Raw genomic sequence first — 18,510 nt, 5'->3', positions numbered from 1 at the left:
CTCAGGTTAGCAAACTCCACCAAACTAAGGGCAGGGTCTTTTCTGAAATCCAACCTGAAAGACCAGGAACACAAGGCAGGGTCAGACTGAAGCACCTGCTGTAACACAGCTCTCCCAACTCAAGCCCCTAGAATGTTCTACAAACACCTCTTCTTTCCACTGCTGGGTCAGGTGAGGAATTAGATACCTCCCAGTGACGCCTCTCTCTGGTTCTGTTGTCCTGCAGGTGGCTTGCCGTGCGTCTGGAGCTGATTGGGAACTTGGTCGTCTTCTTTTCATCCTTGATGATGGTGATTTATAAAGACACCCTGAGTGGGGACACCGTGGGCTTTGTGCTGTCCAATGCACTCAATGTGAGTCTGAAGGTTGGGAGTGTGGTTAAACGAATGTGCTTAGTCTTAAACTGTGCCCAGAGTGAGTCCTGAGCCCACGCTCTTGAGTCTTTTTGGGACCCACCGGCACTAGGGGAGGCGAGGTTCAAACCCTGGCTCTGTCTCTTACCAAATGCATAACCCACGGGCACAGTCCATCCTCTTTCTGCATAGGAACCTGTGTCATCTGGATACAAATGTTGTTGCTCTTGAGAGTTAAGAAAGCAATTTTTTAAAGGATTTTTTTTCAAAGAAGGAGAGGGAAGGGAGAAATATCGATCATTGTCTTCTCGCACCCCCCCCCCCACTGGGGACCCAGCCCACAACTCAGGCATGTGCCCTGACCAGGAACCGAACCAGCGACCTTTAGGTTTGCAGGACAACGCCCAACCCACTGAGCCACACCAGCCAGGGCAAGAAAGCAATTTCTTATGAGACAGTCTAATAATTCCCTGTCCCTTTGCCTCTTTGCTCAATTCTAGTCAAAAGAGAAAATATTAGTTTCTTTCCCATAATATAGCAGTAACCAGAAAGTCTTTTGAACAAATAACTTTTGTTTGTTTTTCTTATATTACAGAATAATTGGAGATAATTCTGATAAAGAACATAGAGTTTAGTAAGACTATACTGCATCCTCAGAGTGACTAGGGGCTAAAAGTTAGACATTATTTCCCAGCACCAAAGACAGTGGCTGGCACTATAATAAATGTTCAATAAATGATACCCACTTAATGGGTCCTTTGGTCATCTTTCACAGTATCTTTCAGAAGTAATACTGGGGGTCTGCCTGGCTACCAGCGCCCTCTACCTGGTGTTGTCTCCAGGAGACATTAATGAGGCCCAGGGAGATCTTGGCGACACCCAGAAGGATGCCGTTGTTCACCAGAGTGCCTCACTGCTCCCTGTACCACTGGTTCTTTGTCCACCCATTTCTAGGCTTATTAACCTAGGAGAGAGGGGACAAAGAATTAGAGAACCATTAGAGTGAACCAAAACAAACTCATTCAACATCAACAATTTCATGTGGTTTCCACCTACACAAAATACGGAACTCTTAGTCTTCTCGATCCTGGGCTCTCCCTCTTTCTAATCACCATTCACTCAGCAAACACTGGTCTGAGTCTCTGCCTGGAAGGAGCTTCCTGGGGCTCTGGATCATGACAACCCCTACAGGTGGTCAGAGGCGTCTTTGTAATGGCAGCAAGGCACTCAGAGTTTACTGGGTAAAGGAGGACAAGGATCCACCCCAAGGGCTGGGTTCTCAAAAGAGCTGTTGCTAATTGAGAGCAGAGAGAAGAGGCAGCCTTTTGGCAGGTGTTTTCCCACTTGGTGCCTTTTCTTATGTTTTCCCCATTTGTAGTAGGCCACCCACCACCCTCTGCATAGAGAACATGAAGCTCACAGGCAGGAGAGCCAAGTTCTGGTTCCTCTCTGCCACCTGCCAGCCTCTGCAGCCCCAGCTTCAGCCCTGAGACACTCCAGGCTCATACCATCTTTCATGTGAGCACCACACAGTTGAGCATTTAGTTCGAACTATTCCATGCACCTGTCTCATGCACTTCTTCCTTCAAGGGGAGTGAACATTAAACGTATGCTCTCCTTGGTCCCTGGTAGAGCAGAGCTGAGTAATGCTGAGCGCAGAGCAGGCACTGGACTGATTTTGTGGTTTGACGAGTTGCATTGGTTTCTGAGCCAGAGACGATCTTTAGTCTTCTGTTTTTTCTGGTTCAGATCACACAAACTCTGAACTGGCTGGTGAGATTGACGTCAGAAAGCGAGACCAACATTGTGGCCGTGGAGCGGATAACTGAGTACATAAACCTGGAAAATGAGGTAAGACGGTATCAGAGAAACTCGGGGACAAGGCAGAGACAAAGATGCGACTCCTTTGACGGAGCAGTCTCCCCTTGTCTAGCGACCACACATGGGGGCTTATAAAGGTTCTCCTACAGGTTCCCCTTCCTGCTGTAACTCAAATGGCCCGATTTCTTTCAACGTAGAATAGGAAATGGTTTGGGGAAAGTCACATCTGCCAATGTACTAAGTTAAATCCTGGCTGCATTCTGGAGACCTTGTGAGAAGGGTTTCTTCCATTGAATAAGGCAGGGACCTCTGGAAGCTGTAGTCTAGTTCCGTCTATTAAACGTAGATGCCCACAGGCAGCTGAAACACTGCTCCCCCTCTACTGCTCTGGGACGCGAGTCCCATGGGGACTGTTCAGGGAACTGAGCCCGTATAAGCCATTTCCCCTGTCTCCTTGCCAGGCACCCTGGGTGACTGATAAGAGGCCTCCAGCCGGGTGGCCCAGCAAAGGGGAGATTCAGTTTAACAACTACCAAGTGCGGTACCGGCCTGAACTGGATCCGGTACTGAAAGGGATCACTTGTGACATCAAGAGCGGGGAGAAGGTAGGTGGGACTGAAGAAAGGCCGGGATGTGGGCCCTTGTGATGGGAGGGTAGTTGGACACAGAAGTTTCGTCTTTCCTTCGGAGTGAGGGACAGGATCCTGGCACTTCCCCGGGCTGGGAAATGTAATAACACGGCACCACCACCAGAGGGCAGGATATCTACATGGGATGGATCGGACTTACTGGGCCTGTAAGGCCTTTCTGCTCAGCCCTGCCCTGCCTCCTTGTCCTTACTCTTCTGTAGCTGACCAGGGATCGTTTCCCAAGATGACCAGAGAATGTAAAGAGGAAGTCAGGAAGCACATGGCTTGGGGAAAGAACTAGTGAGAACAGCAGTGTGGAGCTTCTCCCTGCGGAGAGAATGGTCTAGTTCTTCAGGTTTTGCAAAGTCCTGCACCCTCGTTTGGTGTCTTTTCTCCCTGAAGACTTGGGGTCTGATGTAGGACCAGAAACCGTCTGGGGAAGGATGCCGAGGTCCAGGGCAGGTCTGGTTCTCGGCTGATGGCAGGCCTGATTGCTCCCTTCTCACTTCTAAACAAGGATTTTTTTAAATCTATAATTCCAATAATAATTATAACAACAGCTGCTGATGTGTCCATTTCCAATAGTCACTGTGGTTCTCGGCAAGCCACAGTTTAGGGGTGGGATGGGACAGCCATCTTGTTCTGACGTCTCAGCCCTTTTCCCCACCGAACCCCAAATCAGTTTTAACATCTTAGAGATCAAGTGGCCAATCACTGCCTCTTTCCACCTGTGATTCTGACTGCCTCAAGCTGCATTTTTCTCCACCAAGGATTACATGGTGACCTAACCTGGGGGCCTCTTTACAGATTGGTGTGGTGGGCAGGACAGGAGCCGGGAAGTCATCCCTGACAAACAGCCTCTTCAGAATCCTAGAGGCTGCAGGCGGCCAGATCATCATCGATGGGGTCGATATTGCTTCCATTGGGCTCCACGACCTCCGAGAGAAACTGACCATCATCCCCCAGGTGAGCTCTAGCACTTACTCCGTCACGCGCGGCAGGGGAACGATGCAGGAAATGTGTGGGTCTTCTTGATGCAGATTCCACGAGCAGTGTTATTTCTGCAGTGTACCCAGGGTACCTGAGCTAGTTCCCTCCCTAAGACACACTGTTTCCAGAACTTCCAAAAATAAGGTCTGGTTTTTTCTTTTCTTTTCTTTTCTCTTCTCTTTGAGTCTCTCTCTCTTTTTTTTTTTTTTTTGTAATATGCTCGTGTGACTGCCTGTATCTAGCCTGTATCTGGCAGCAACGCAACACAAGTCGTATAGAGCAGATGATTATTTAGCCTTTCTCTAGCCCAGCAAGATTTGTGAAACCTTTTGCGATCAGCATCAGCATTTTCGCCGCTGAAGCTTGAAACAATTGAGCTTTATATTCCTCATCTGATAAGGTTGAAAGACAGAATAGGGAATTTGCTACAGATTTCCGCCAGCAAGCCGACTCTCAGTGCATGGGCAAGAAAAGCTTCCCTTTCAGCTTCCTCTCTGGACCCCACCAAGAAAGGACCGCCCGGGAGGCTTCTGGGTGGTCTGTGGGTCCTCGTTATAACCGCCCCTCCTCTGCTCCCCGAAGCCAGGTCTCTGGGGGAGGTTTTGGTTCGTCGAAGGTTTGTTCAGTTTGATGCACTCTTTTCTCCAGCTTCTTCAAAGGCATAATAAATTTCTCTCTGGTGACTGTACCACCCATGACCCTTCCATCTCCACACCATGAGTTTTTTGTTGGGAGTGTGGGACTTGCAGCCCAGCTTTCCCTCTCCGGCCGGTCCTACTCACTTTCTCCGGGCCACCCAGCTCTGCGAGCCTCTTTCTGCCGTTGGCCAACAGCCCCGTTCGTCCCTTGACATGCAGGACCCCGTCCTGTTCTCTGGAAGCCTGAGGATGAATCTAGACCCTTTCAACAACCACTCAGATGAGGAGATCTGGAAGGCCCTGGAGCTGGCTCACCTCAAATCCTTTGTGGACAGGCTGCAACTTGGTTTGTCCCACGAGCTGACAGAGGCCGGTGACAACTTCAGGTAATGTTTCCGAACCCACCGACCCACAGGCAGTGAGGGGAGGCGAGGGGAATGACTGCTTGGCTCCATGTGCTAGGGGGTGCCTGGCACGGTCCAGGTGTGATCCCTCATGTATAAAGGGGACCTGCTGTGAAGATGAGGTGAGAGAACAGATGAAAATGTGCATGGGAACTGCTGATTGTTGGTACATGTGCCCTCATGAGACTTTAAATGGAGTTCCCACGTCCACCATTGTGGAGTTTTTTCCTTTTAGCGGCTCCCTGCAGTCAGGACGAAAACAATCCCGATGCCTAGTCCAAGCCAAGAAAGTCGGATTTCACCGGTATGCGGTGCACACTGGACCTGGGAGTTTCACAGGATCCCAGGGGTCGCTGTGGGCATCCCAGGTGGGGCGGCACAGGTCTACGGGGCACGCAGTGATGGGGACGTGGCATCCACAGAGTCCGCGGGCACCCAAACACCTGAAACCTGCAGAGACTCGACGCTTCCCAGTGCTTTCTGCCTTTCCAGAGGTCTTCTATAAATGTTGACAATTCACATTTACTTACAGCCGTCACTACGTGCTTAGCTGTCAGTTAATAAGTTGACCTGGCAATTTCCCTTTGACAACTGCGTGTTTCCCTCCACACGCTGACGTTCAGCCCTCAGCCCCAACCCACTGCTCAGACGCAGGCTTTCCTGCAGTCCCAGGGGTCCTCAGAGTGGCGAGCAGGGCCAGGGCCACTAGCAGGTGAGGCTCATCCAAGAAGGGAGGCCCAGTAACTCAATTAGTGGAGTTAATTGGCTTCACCCACAGACTTGTAAGTGGAGATACTTAGGCTTTTGACCAGAATCTGCAGTTTAGTAAGATTCCCCAGTGATTTTCATGTATATTACAGTTTGAAAAGCCTGCCCAGAACACTGGTTCTTAACTAGGCTGCACACTAGAATCACCAGGGGTCTTTTAAAAAAAAACATCTCAATGCCCAGGCTGCACCCCAGACCAGCTGACTCAGGGGCCCAGGCGACTTCGGCGGCTTTGGGAGAGAAGGCTGCCACGTTTGTTTCCCCCCAGAAATGGGTATAGGAACCAGCAGGACTTCAGTGGGCCTGTAGCCTATGAAATAGACCATTCAAACATTTGGTCGACAGATATAGCTTGAGCATCCATCATATATGCAGGCACTGGAGACAGAGCGGTGGAGGACACAGACCCAACTGCTGGCCTCCTAGCACCGACGGCTCAGTGGGGAAGACAGGCCTTGTGCGAGGAAATGCCCAGCAGCAAAAGCTGCAGACACGAGGGGCCTTGTGCAGCCCTCCGTCAGGATGTGATGGGGGGCCTTGGTGCCTCCGGCTTGTAAGAACAAAAAATCACACCATCCTTCTCTGTCCATGCTGGGAGACACTTCGAAGGCATCCCCAGAGCCTTGATTTCAGACTGCGTTTGGCAGTGTTCAAATGTAAACTTCCCAGAGATCGATCAGCTGGGAGAGAGAGAGAGAGAGATGGCAGCCTGGAGCCAACCTGGGGCCTCAGCAGCAGCCTGTCATAGGAGGCCCAACAGAACAGCCGGAGTTTGGTGTCAGTTTGGGAACTAGTTTTGCAGTTGCCTCTATTTTTACAGTACAGAGAAAAACTGGAAGTTTGTCTTGGGTGCCTTCTCATCTGCAGAAATTTGCTCCCAGAGAATTACAGAAATTTTAGTCTAGCCACCCTCTGTTCAATACGTTCCCTAATGGCCACAGCAGGCAAGAGCAATCAGCTAATTACGGAGTACTTCCTCCACATCATTTCCCAGAGCTTTGCTATGTAAGTAAGAGGTCCAGCCTTCATTACCAGCTCTTCGAAATTAAAGTGATTTGCATTTCACAAGCATATTCAAGTTTCACATGCATTGCATCTCACACCAAGACATCATGTTCATTAGATAGCTACATCTCTAATCGAGGCAGAAGGCCTTGAACAAATAATTAGCCTTGAGACTAGAATTACACATAAAAATAACAGATGGCTCTGCTAAGGCCACTAAGAAATGCCACTGAGACATGCTGAGGCAGTGTCGCCATATCTTAACGGTGTCAGGTCAGACACTGCAGAAATGAACTTGGGGCATCCGTCTTGCTCTGGAATTGTTGGCGTGCCAGGATGCCACCGTAGCCAATGCAAAGTGCTTATTCCTGCCCTAGTGTTTCCCAAACTTGTTACACAGGAAAATTCCCTGGGGTGCCTGTTAAAAATACACATTCCTTGGCTCCTTCCTATTCCAACCGAGTACTGGGGGGCCCACATGTGTGAATTTTTTAAACCAAGTACTTGGGTCTTCTGAGTCCCTGGGGAAGTTCGGCAAACATTGCTCCTGGGAACAAGGAAGGCTGGTGGAAGAGGCTGAAGCGTTGTGCAGGGGGTGGTTAAGGGTGCGGGTTTTCAAAGTCTCCTCGGCCGGACCTCCCATCCCAGGTTCTTCCTTGGGCCCTGGGCTAAGGCGTGGTTTCCTCCCTGGTCTGCAGCATCGGGCAAAGGCAGCTACTGTGCCTGGCCAGGGCTCTGCTGCGGAAATCCAAGATTCTGATCATGGATGAGGCCACTGCTGCCGTCGACCTGGAGACCGATCACCTCATCCAGACAACCATCCAGAAGGAGTTCTCCCAGTGCACGACCATCACCATCGCCCACAGGCTGCACACCATCATGGACAGCGACCAGTGAGTGGGGCGGGGCGGGGTGGGGGCGGTTTAAGTCGAAGGGCAGCAGCGCCGGTGGTGGGGCGGGCCACTGCAGGCGGGTCACTGAGGGAGGATTAACCGCCGTCATTTTACTGCTGAAGAATCGGAGAGTGAGCGATTTCAAGTCATTTGCCCCAAATGATGTACGTCAAGCTAATGAAAGCCGACAGGGTCAAGGAAACCATCTTGCGGGGAAAACTGCGTGTCACTGTAGCCGTCCGGTAGCCGTCCGGGAGCTCAGGGAGGTGGAGGCCCAGGCCGGGAGTGGCGGGCGCTGACTGCGGACCTCCCTCCCACGGGTCTCGGCTGCTTCCCCGGGGCCTGCGTTCTGTTCCTCTGACGGATCACACTGAACACGGGGGGAGGTCAGCAACCCTAGAAATGGGGCAGAGCTGGTTGCCTTAAACAACGTGTATCTTAAAAAAAAAAAAAAAGCATTATGTAATGGACTCAGATGGCGAATATTCTGTACTACTTGAATCTCTGGTTCCACATTGCATACGGATTTCGTCCGAGCTGGTGCAAACAGCCGTGGTTCATTCACTGAGCTGCTTTGTAGCCTGGTGCGCGNCCGGGGCCTGCGTTCTGTTCCTCTGACGGATCACACCGAACACGGGGGCGAGGTCAGCAACCCTAGAAATGGGGCAGAGCTGGTTGCCTTAAACAACGTGTATCTTAAAAAAAAAAAAAAGCATTATGTAATGGACTCAGATGGCGAATATTCTGTACTACTTGAATCTCTGGTTCCACATTGCATACGGATTTCGTCCGAGCTGGTGCAAACAGCCGTGGTTCATTCACTGAGCTGCTTTGTAGCCTGGTGCGCGCGACCGCACCGTGACGTAGTGGTGGTTGTTAGGAAAGCCAAGGTCCGAGGTGCGGCTTTCTAAGGCCGGTGTGTCCCTCTCCTGCGTTTCAGGGTGATGGTCCTGGACAACGGGAAGATTGTGGAGTATGGCAGCCCCGACGAACTGCTGGGGAAACCTGGCCCCTTTTATTTTATGGCCAAAGAAGCTGGCATTGAACATCGGAACAGCTCCGCATTGTGACAGCGGTCCCAGGGCTCAGAAATGACTAGAAGGATCATTCCGTATTAAATTTCGTTTTTGAGAACTATGTCATACGTAGAGAAATGTGTGTAAAATGTGCATTTTAAAGAAGGATCGTAAGTGAACAGCTGGGTACCCGCCGCCCAGGAGAAGGAAACGAATGGCAGCAGCTCCAGCCAAATCCCCAGCGGGCCCGCTCTGCCCGCAGCCCGGCCACCCCCAGGGGCCATCACTGTGCTGAGCTCCGTGAGCCTTATCCCCTTGTCTCCCATTTCGTGCCACCGCTTTGTATGTATCTTTAACAATGTGTGCCTTTTCAAACGCTTGTGCAAATGGCCTGGCTCATACTGCACACATTCTCCTACGACTTCCATTCAACATTAAATCTGAGAGGTAGCCAGTCCACGCCCTTGGTGGGGTGAGTGTGTGCTCCCTGCTCTGCAGTACAGCAGGGGGTGAGCGTGCTGCCGGGTACCCGTCCTGATGTTGGTCAGCAGCAGGGTCGTCTTCTTTCTGGGATGAACTACTGCCATGGACACTCGAGTATATAATTCCTGAGATGTGTGTGCAAGACTTTCTTAGGGTGTAATGCAGGAACGGGGGCGTGCGCGTGTTTACGTGAATATATTCGGTGATGCCAAACTGGCAATGCGGACGTAAAGCTGTCAGTCTGATGGGTAGGGATTGGTACCTCAGTGAGGTTTCCACTTACATTTACCTGGTTACTGTTGAGGTTTCACAAAGCACAAACCACTACATGATCACGGCCTGAGGTTTCTGCTGGTTCTCGCCCGTCACCCGTGGTGCTTTATGTCCTTGTACACCTTGTGGATTTTTACGGGAAGCTGTTCACGCTCCGTAGCACTCTCTCTGTGGACACGCTCTGAGGCTGAGGGAACCTGAGCGGCACCGGGGAAGAGTCCCTGCTTCCTGTCCTGGTTTCCTCAGTCCCACCCACCTACGGCTACCAGGGATCAAATACGCAAAACTTTTTTAAAAACCATTTTTATCGTTCCATTACAGTTGTCTCAGTTTCCCCCTCTGCCTTCCTCCCCTCTTCCACATCAGTTCCCACCCTGTTGTCCATGTCGGTGGGTCATTCATTCATGTCCTGTCTTCTGCTTCAACTCTTCATTCAGTGGCCACCCAGAGTAAAGTTCAAATTCCTTAGTACGGGATAATGAAGCTCCCTAACATCTGACCCAACCTCATTTCTTCTAACTCCCATGGGCTCCGGCAACAGTAAAATGCTTTTAGGTTCACACACACACGCACCTTTTGATTCTAGCCTTTCGCTTCTCTGTCCCTTCTGCTGGGAACACCCCAGCTCCCTCTAACTCATTCCGACTCAACCAAGAGGTTCCCCTCTCCCACGATGCTTCTCTGGCCCCCTCTCCTCTTACAGCCCCAAGCTGGTTTCAGTGCTCTCATCGATTTCAGTACTTTTCAGCATCTGAACCAGAGTTCTATGTTTGGGGACTTCCCAAACTCAGGATTCTTTGTGGGAGACAAGGGTGCAGCCATGAGACCAGGTCCCATTAATCCGCCGTGCTGGCACCGGACTTCAGCTCAGACGCCCGTGACACAGAGAGGCAGGGAAATCTGCCCTGGGAAAGGTGATGGCAGTCGTGACAGGCATGGCTCTTGTCCGCGGGTAGCCGTGTGGTGGTTCCAGCTGCAAGGCCCGGCCATAGTGTATCGTCAGGTAGTGTGGCGACTTTGTCGGATGTTTCTCTGTTTGGGCCTCCCTCAGTAAGCTGTGAGCCTCTTGAAAATAGCAATAATTTCTTACTCATTTTCTTTCTATCTTTCAGTGGTTAGAATATAGCAAGTATACACATATCTTTGTTGAAAATCTTTAAAAAACTGAATGGGAAAAATGAATGACAAGAATGCAGCAATAGAGTTGAATAAAACAAACTCCACATTGACACATTGGCACAAACAGGAAAAATAAATGTACCAATCAGACCTCAGTTTTTTTGCAGGCTAGTTTTCTATGCGTGGCTGCCGACATACCCTCTAAAGAAATTCATTTCATTCAGGTATTAGGATGAAAATTCATTTAATCAAAAATGTTAACCGGTTATATTTTTATTTAAAAGTAGCAAACAATATTGTACAAACACTGACATTTAAATCTCTAAACTTTTACGATTTAGGTTAAGATACCAAGACCACATTCAATTATAAGCATGAATTTAGTCTTCTACATAGATTGGACACTAAGCAGTTTTCTTAAAGGCTTCACCCTGTTTGCAGACACGCGTAAAAGATTATGAAACTGCATAGAGAAATTAGAAGCGCTCCATTTTCATAGGATTCCTTTTTTTGCTTTAAATGCAACTAATTGGTTACGCTGTAGAATTTACGTGTTACAGTGTAAAAAGCAACTAGTCAGGGAAGAAGAAGAAAAAAAGGATCATATATGAGGACATATTTCCTTTAGGTAAAACAAGCATAAAAATAAGAATTACAGGAAGAAAAGAAAAATGACTTAACACTAGATTGATTCCTACAGAATTTTAGGCTCGGACGAATACAAAGCTCTTCTTCCACCCTAACCGTCAAGGCCTTGGGCGCAGTGTTGACAATCTCTCGGATGGACACCTTAGCACTCAGCGCACAGCCATGCATTCGGCTGCTCCGCTCCGGAGCGTCCACTGTGAAGCGCGGGCTCTGCAGCGCAGCCTTTGGGACACTTACCTGCCTGTTCTCTCCAGGCAGCAACTCTGTTGGTATCCATCCTCGGAGACTGTCGAGTGGTCCACTGGTTGTAGCTCGAGAGAGACGTCCCTCCCCGTGGGTGGAGCTAACACCCTTGCCTGCTGGCTTCTTCGTGAAGGAGCACCCTTGCCCTGCTACGTCCTGGTCTGGTTTGTTAGTTGCACCATAAAGACAGAAACTAGTCCCATAAATATTTGCCTGATACATTTACTAGTGGTCCAATTACAGTTATTTTTATTTACAGTTATCTGTAAACCAATTACACTTTGGCAAGCTCTTCATTTTCCTTCATCAAAAGGTTTCATTTTGCTGCAGAACTGACTTCAGTGTTGCGATGGCTGACCAGGATACTCTCGTGTTAGCTGGACCTGGGGTAGAGGTAAGGCTCAAGGGCCAAATCTGTCCTGCTGTTTTTGTAAATAAAGGTTTTTCTGGGACACGGCCATGCTCCCATTTCTGCGTTATCTTTGCTGGCTTCTGTGCTACAGTGGTGGCGCTGAGGGGTGGTGGCGGACTGAGTGGCCCGCAGAGCCTGAACTATGTACCATCTGGCCTTTGACAGAGAAGGTTTGCTGGTCCCTGCTCCAGCGACGCTGGTATGGCCTGGGGCGCATCGTTTCCATCCCCAAACAGACAACTGGCCTAAAGGGTGTCATGACTCTATCCCTGTGGCAGGTCTCCAAAGACATCCAGGTCCTAATCCCCAGAATCCACGAGGCTTACCTTACATGGTGAAAGGGGAGGTGCCGGTAGGGATATTGTGGTGGGGAGACCATGCAGCCTGGCCCAATGCAGTCACAAGGACCCTTGTGAGCGTCAGGAGGGTCGGAATCAGAATGAACACGATGTGATCAGAAGCAGAGAGGTTTGAAGATGCTGTTGCTGGCTTTGAAGGTGGAGGAAGAGGCCACACGCCAAGGGGTACAGGTGGCTTCTAGATAGAAGCTGGAAAAGGAAACAGATTCTCACCTGGAGCCTCCGGAAGGAACCAGCCATACTTGACTTTTGCCCAGTGAAACAGGTTTTGAGCTTCTGATCTCCAGAACTGTAAGACAGTTAACTCGTGTTGTTTAGGCCCCACATTTGTGGTGATTCGTTACAGAAGCAAGAGGAAACTAACACAATACGGTAAGCCCAAATCGCTGATAAAATTGCTGCCATTCTCCCACTGAAGTCAGTGTGACAATGAATGATCTTCACCAAATCCCCCTGTAGTTTGAATGTGTAGAGGATTACACCATCTCCCAAGCCCAGCTGAAAGTGGCTTTCAAAGCTCCTGTCACTGTCCCGTCAAACTGCAAAGGTCTTAGTCAGCCTGGTCCTATTTCAGACAATCTTTTTGTGATCTCATGTGAGAGGCTGTAGGAAGGTTCCTGGTTAAAGTGTGTCACTGTGATTCCTACGACTGGAGGAGGCTGTGACATACAGGGGTCTGTCATTATCAGCTTCCGTGAGCCTGGACCCGAGGAGCCAGACTCCCTGGCATCCCGGGGACGGCCGGGCATGCTGGGGCACAGGCAGCTTCCCGACAGGGCCCTGCCGAGTCAGCTGCTGAGCCTGCACGTGCCTCTGCCATGTCCAGTGAGTTTTTCCTGAGAGACTGTTACCGCACCCGACCAGCACGTGGGTCCCACCACTGGCTGCCTACCAGGCAAATCTCCAAAGATGGAGTTCAGTGGGAAAGACCCTTGTGTTTAATGGCAAGCTTCTGCCTAAAATATCTGGGTAACACAAGGGGAAAGGAAAAGTCAGAGTACGGCATCAAAACCAGCTATTTAAATATCTGCCATCACAACTGCCACATAGGTTCAGGAACTGGAAATAAATGACACAAGAACACAAATCTGTTCACAGTGCTGACTGTTATCACCAAAATAGTTGGAAATAATTAGCTAAGTAATTATTAGCTAATTATTAGCTAAATAATTAGCTAATAATTACCCCATTCCCTCTAAGACACCCAAAGAAAAATCACACCATCACCCTCTGCCAGCTCAGTTCAAGGTTGAGCCAGGAACCTCTTCTCCCACCCAAAGGTAACATAAATGTAGGCGGCTTAGCTGGTCTCCACAACAGGCATCTGCTCACAGGCCCACATTGGCCGTCACTGGCAGGCTTGCTGGGGACCTCTGACACGCCCCCCACTAGGGGAGGGGAAAGAAGCAACAAACTTTTTGCTCTCTGGTGTGCTCCATTGCAAAGTCCTTTCCCAGAATCCCACGTGTGCCCAAAGTCAGTGGGAACATCCAGCCTTCAACCAGTGAGGGCGTGTCGGCCATGTTCGTCTTTGCCCCTCTCCCAGCTACCATGTTTAGCAAGGGGCAAAATCTCCAGTCACATATGCATAGCTCAACCCCCCCCCCATTTCCTGGGGGTGACCCCCCTTCCACAAACACACTGCTGCTGCCCTACGGCGTCCTCACTGTCCCACCACCTCACCACTACAACTTACCTCTGGGGAAGCACGAAGTCCTCCCCTTCCTCCCCGAGGGTCACCTCTGAGTGGCGGTGAGAAATGGAGAGTCCTCAGTAGTTTGCTAAGTCTGCCATTTGTTGTGAAAAACTCCCTTCTTGATGCATGCAAAACACTAATATCGATCTTCACAACTGCAAGAAACTCCCATGGGCTCCGCGAAACAAAGCGGGGGATCCGACCGGAGATTACTCCCTTGCTCTGCGGCACCGAGTGGCTGCCACACCGGCCAAGGTGGACACAGTAAAAATACCGACACAACATGCTAACAGATGGAGAATTTAAAACCCTGTGAGCAGTGTTCAGTGACTAGAGGATTTGGAACGCTGTATATAAACCTCGCAGTTTCCTGGCCTAAGGTTCTGCATGCGAACAGAACTCCGAGCACAATGGTGTTCTTCTGGGGCCTGTTTTTATTCCTGACGAAACCCACTAAACAGACTCAGCTTTGCAATTAATTGAAACGGGGTGACACAGCATTCAGCCCTTATTAAAACCATGCACTTCTGGAGCTCGCAGTGCACGAAAATTCGCAGACCTCATCTTATTTTGACTGTCACGATAATCTCAAGGGGCCAGAAACCGACACTTGCAGATGACAATGGGTTTCCCCCAGCCCCCACCCCGTTCTCCTGGACTGGGATGAAAACACAACTGAAGAGCCACTGGCAGTGGGAAAGGGGCGGAATTCATGGGAGGAAGTAAGCAAGCAAGTGGACTGGGGCATTTGCTTCGGTCGCATTTCCTTCCGTTTTGTCCGAAACATCTGGCACCCTTTCCTTCCCTGGTTTTCATAGCTCTTACTTTTTGATAGTAGAAGGTGGTGATGGCCAGAGGGAGGGGGGAGCAGGGTCTGGGAGGGGGACAAAGCAGGGCACAAGGGGGACATCTGCAATAGTGTCAACGATAAAAATAAAAAAATTTACAATACATTTTAAGAGTTCTGAGAAGTCCCACAGAAATCTATTTAGCTTTCCCTCAATTCTGCAACAAGAAATGCTTATTGGGCAAATACATTTGTGAACTAAAAACACAAATTACATAGACAGATGCTTCTCAAACTTTAATGACACACAGACCACCCAGGGACCTGGCTCGGTAGGTGGGGGCTGCATCCCACAAGCCCCCAGGGCATGCACCCCCACTCAGCACCACAGTTGAAAGACTCGTCGTTTTGAAACGAAACTCACCTTTTCACCTTTTCGTACACTTGCTCCCATCTCAGTGACTCCCTCTTGCCAGTAAGCCCATCAGGTCTTGTTTCCCATTCCTTATAGGACGCTGCTTTTTCCCATTCTCAAGCCATCTTCTGCCCACACCAGTCACCCTTCCCCCAACAGTTAATTTTCTTACCTTTGATCTTCCCTTCAAATCACCCTGTTGCCATCCAACTTTCCTACAACGGGCAAGCTGCTGAAGAACCTACAGGAGTTCATTACCGGACTCATTAAATCTGTATCCCTTGACCTGGACCTCAGGGCTGCCCGATTTATTGCCGAGTATGTCGGGCGATGTGCCCGCAGTCTCCACGCACCGGCCCGCTCCCTCTTCACAGCTCCACGGGATGGGCAGGACTGCCATCCCCACTTCAGGTGAGGAAACTGCAGCATGGCTCAGGTAGGTTGCCAAGGTCACAGAGCTCTTAAGTGGAGGAAGTCCGAGAGTCTGACTGCAGAATAAGTCGTCAAGACTCAGCTTGAGAGCCAGAGGCCCAAGTTTAAATTCAGGATCCATCAGAAACTTGATGTGAGCAAGTCACTGGACCCATTTCCTAATCCACAAAATGAGAGTTGGCCTGTAAGTTTTTCCCCCCAGAGTCCACCTAGTCAACCATGAATTCTGTCCCTTAGCAACACAAGCGACTGCTTGAGTCACCCGCGCCTGGTCCTCAATGCCACCTCTGCGGTGCTCCTGCCACCCCCACCTCACCACAGCCTCACGGCCTTGTTAACCTCGAGGGCATCGCTTTCCAGAACTGTAATACCAGGATTTTATAACATAAAGTGCCTTAAAATAAAGAGGCGATCACCCGCAACGTGGACATCTTTTGAGTACACAGTAATTCCACTGATATTACATTTGACAAATGGTGTTTGACTCGAATTTCTTCAGTTATCCTCCCCCATCTCCTGGAATTTGGGCCATTTAATTGTCAGGAAGGGACCCTCAAAAACCTAAGAGGAAGGTTCAGCACAATGTGGAGGGAAATCAAGAAAACATGCTCATGGCCCTTAGAAATGCTTTTATTTATAAAACAACTACTTCAGTAGAAACATCTCTAAATATAAACACTATTCACAAGAGGCTCGCATCGCTGCCTTCTGACCGACCCGCAGACACGTTGGGGCTCAGGGGTCCACGGGTGTCTCCTGAGTATCAGGATGTTTCGGCCGAAGGTGCACTTGGAGAGCAGGGGCTGTAAGGCGTGAATTGTTCCACAGTTTCCCGTTCCAAGGCAGGCTTCCGATGGGGGGCAGCCCTTACATGAGAGCGCTGCTCAAAGAAAACTTGCAGGGGGGGTTCCGTCTGAAAATTAGCCAGTACCTTCCTGAGGCTGGAGAAAGGTGCTATCAGGCACTTGGGAATCTTTTTAGCGTAGACTGTGCTCTCTGAAGCATGGGGGTTAGAGGTAAGACAGAAAATGCTTATTTCCAAGTCTAGGATAAGCTACTTTTAGGGCTGCTTATCTGAATTTAAATAAGACACATGTGTTCGTTTTCTGCACCTGTGGATAGCAGTGTGCTTGGACGAAGGACAACGGTTCCCAGCCTCCCACCAGGCTGGACTGGTTTCAGCTCATTGAAGAGCGAGTACTTCAGTGGCGTGGCGGGAGCCAGATCCTGTCCTAAGAAAATCCGTCAGTTACTGGGCTGCAGAAGAGAGCACCAGGAGAGACTGTCACACACAGACTGTATAAAGTAGAGGGACTGTCAGAAAGGCACAGGTGTCTGCACCTAAAAGAAACGAGAACCTTTCAGATAAAGGTTGAAGGAAAATAAAGATGCTCGATGCTTTTCCAAAGGACGAGGCGAGCAGCTGAATGCTGCACACCCAGTCTGGAAATTCAGTGAAATAAGAACGTTTACACATGGTAGTGTTTGAAGGACTTCCAGAAATCGGGGCGGGCACGTATGTGTGCATGTGCGCATGTGTGCGAGGCACTGAAGCTTTGAAACACCAGAACTGGTACAATCTCAGCAAACTCCTCGCCACAGGCAGAGGCGCAGCCTAAAAAGGTTTCCGGAGAGTTGTTTTCATCCACGCTGGTTTCTGTCAGGTGATCGTGGAGCAGGAGGCCACCCCAAACTCTGTACGGTACAACCAATACCTCCTAACACGGCTGCATAGCTTCCAGCATATGTAGGACACTGGTCTTCTGATTGGAAATTTCTCGTTTCCATGAGCTGACCCCAGGACCCACCACTCTTCTTATGGTCACAGAATTATTTTCAAGCCCCAGGGTTCATTGCAAATTCTAGCAATTCTAGTGAGCATTAAGGTTGAGAACCCAATGGAGGAGAATGAGATGTATCTTGCGCCCCCCTGTGGCATGGGTAAGCAATGCAGTCAGGGCCAGTGTCTCCAGAGCAGGTGCCCTCTCAGTGGACCATGAGAACCGTCCAGCAGAAGGAGGCGAGGGCAGTGAGGATGAGTGGGAAGCAGAACAGGTTCAGGTGTACTCAGTCTTGCGAATATAATTGGATGGCACATAGCCCTTCTTCCCATTAACTTCGGCTAACCACCATTCTGTATTTCCTGTAACATCTTTGAAGTCCAGGATCTTGAGTCTCTGATTGGCTGACACACTCAGCTCATTCGGGTTCCGTGCTTTGAAGGTATAGACAGCAAAATAGACCTGTGTGAGGGAGAAAAAACAAGTCAGGCAGCGGGAAACGCTTGGAGCAACGCTGTCCAACAGCACATGCTGCAGTGCGGGGGACGGTCTACGGCCGCACCGTCCAGTAGGGCAGCCCCTAGACGCACGTGGCTACTAAGCACTTGGAACATAGCCAGTAAGCCAGAGGAACTTAATTTTTAAACATTATTTAATTTTAACTAACAAATTTAAATTATATCATTGTTAGCTACATATAGCTGTGGTTACCACGATGGACAAGACAAAGTCAGAGAAAACCAAAACGCACACAGAGTTGCCTTAAACGGTACAAGGAGGAACCTTCAAATCAATACATAAGATGGATGGGATGTAAGGGTACTCTTCTGTACCCAAACATACGAATTCTGAATTTAAGAAACTTAAAAAAAGAAACCACAACTACCCTCAAAGCTAGAAAGGATGATCCCCAGGTGACAATGACAAAAGTAAAGGCAAAGACAGGGCAGCGCGCTCATGAGCAGAAGCCGTGAGGCCACCAGGGCACAACGGTGAGCTCCCGGCTGAGGGCTGGTGCTCGGGACTTGGTCAGGGGCGGGAGTTGAGGAGGCTAGAGCTGAGCTCCCCACACAAAGTCAGAATCTAAGAAAGGGCCATTTTATCCCCCAGTGTGTCTAGAAAAACTGTCCACTGGTGTGTCCAGAACTGGGATGTCTGTCCTGGGCTGTGCCGAGTAACAGACCCATCGGAGAGAAACAGGCAGGCACTGTGGTCACCCACACACTGAGGAACGCGGCGGAAGCGTCTAAGCTGGGAAACTCGTGCGAAAACTGGTATTTTGGCATCCAGAGCTTGACGAAGGCAAATGCTCCCACAACCCAGGACATGACCAAGTCTCTTAACA

General features: G+C 49.8%; 2 protein-coding genes across 4 annotated transcripts in view; one reads left to right on the top strand and one right to left on the bottom strand.

Annotated features, from left to right (window-relative positions):
* ABCC2 (ATP binding cassette subfamily C member 2) overlaps nucleotides 1-9,134 on the top strand; it is a 65,910-nt gene extending 56,776 nt beyond the window's left edge. The window contains exons 26-32 of the mRNA XM_037064183.1: nucleotides 227-353; nucleotides 2,103-2,204; nucleotides 2,636-2,779; nucleotides 3,611-3,769; nucleotides 4,651-4,817; nucleotides 7,307-7,501; nucleotides 8,442-9,134. Coding sequence (XP_036920078.1) covers nucleotides 227-353; nucleotides 2,103-2,204; nucleotides 2,636-2,779; nucleotides 3,611-3,769; nucleotides 4,651-4,817; nucleotides 7,307-7,501; nucleotides 8,442-8,571 — 1,024 coding nt within the window. The 3' untranslated portion in view covers nucleotides 8,572-9,134. The remainder of the gene's footprint in view (nucleotides 1-226; nucleotides 354-2,102; nucleotides 2,205-2,635; nucleotides 2,780-3,610; nucleotides 3,770-4,650; nucleotides 4,818-7,306; nucleotides 7,502-8,441) is intronic.
* Nucleotides 9,135-15,998: 6,864 nt separating this feature from the next.
* The window catches only part of DNMBP (dynamin binding protein), a 108,644-nt gene continuing 106,132 nt past the window's right edge, over nucleotides 15,999-18,510 (bottom strand). For all 3 annotated transcript variants that reach the window (XM_037064180.1, XM_037064181.1, XM_037064182.1), the window contains one exon: nucleotides 15,999-17,627. In XM_037064180.1, coding sequence (XP_036920075.1) covers nucleotides 17,442-17,627 — 186 coding nt within the window. In that variant the 3' untranslated portion in view covers nucleotides 15,999-17,441. The remainder of the gene's footprint in view (nucleotides 17,628-18,510) is intronic.

Source organism: Sturnira hondurensis, unplaced genomic scaffold, assembly GCF_014824575.4.
Source record: "Sturnira hondurensis isolate 20B ecotype Veracruz unplaced genomic scaffold, ASM1482457v3 Scaffold0014854, whole genome shotgun sequence".
Lineage (NCBI taxonomy): Eukaryota > Metazoa > Chordata > Mammalia > Chiroptera > Phyllostomidae > Sturnira > Sturnira hondurensis.
This window is presented reverse-complemented; position numbering and strand designations above follow the sequence as displayed.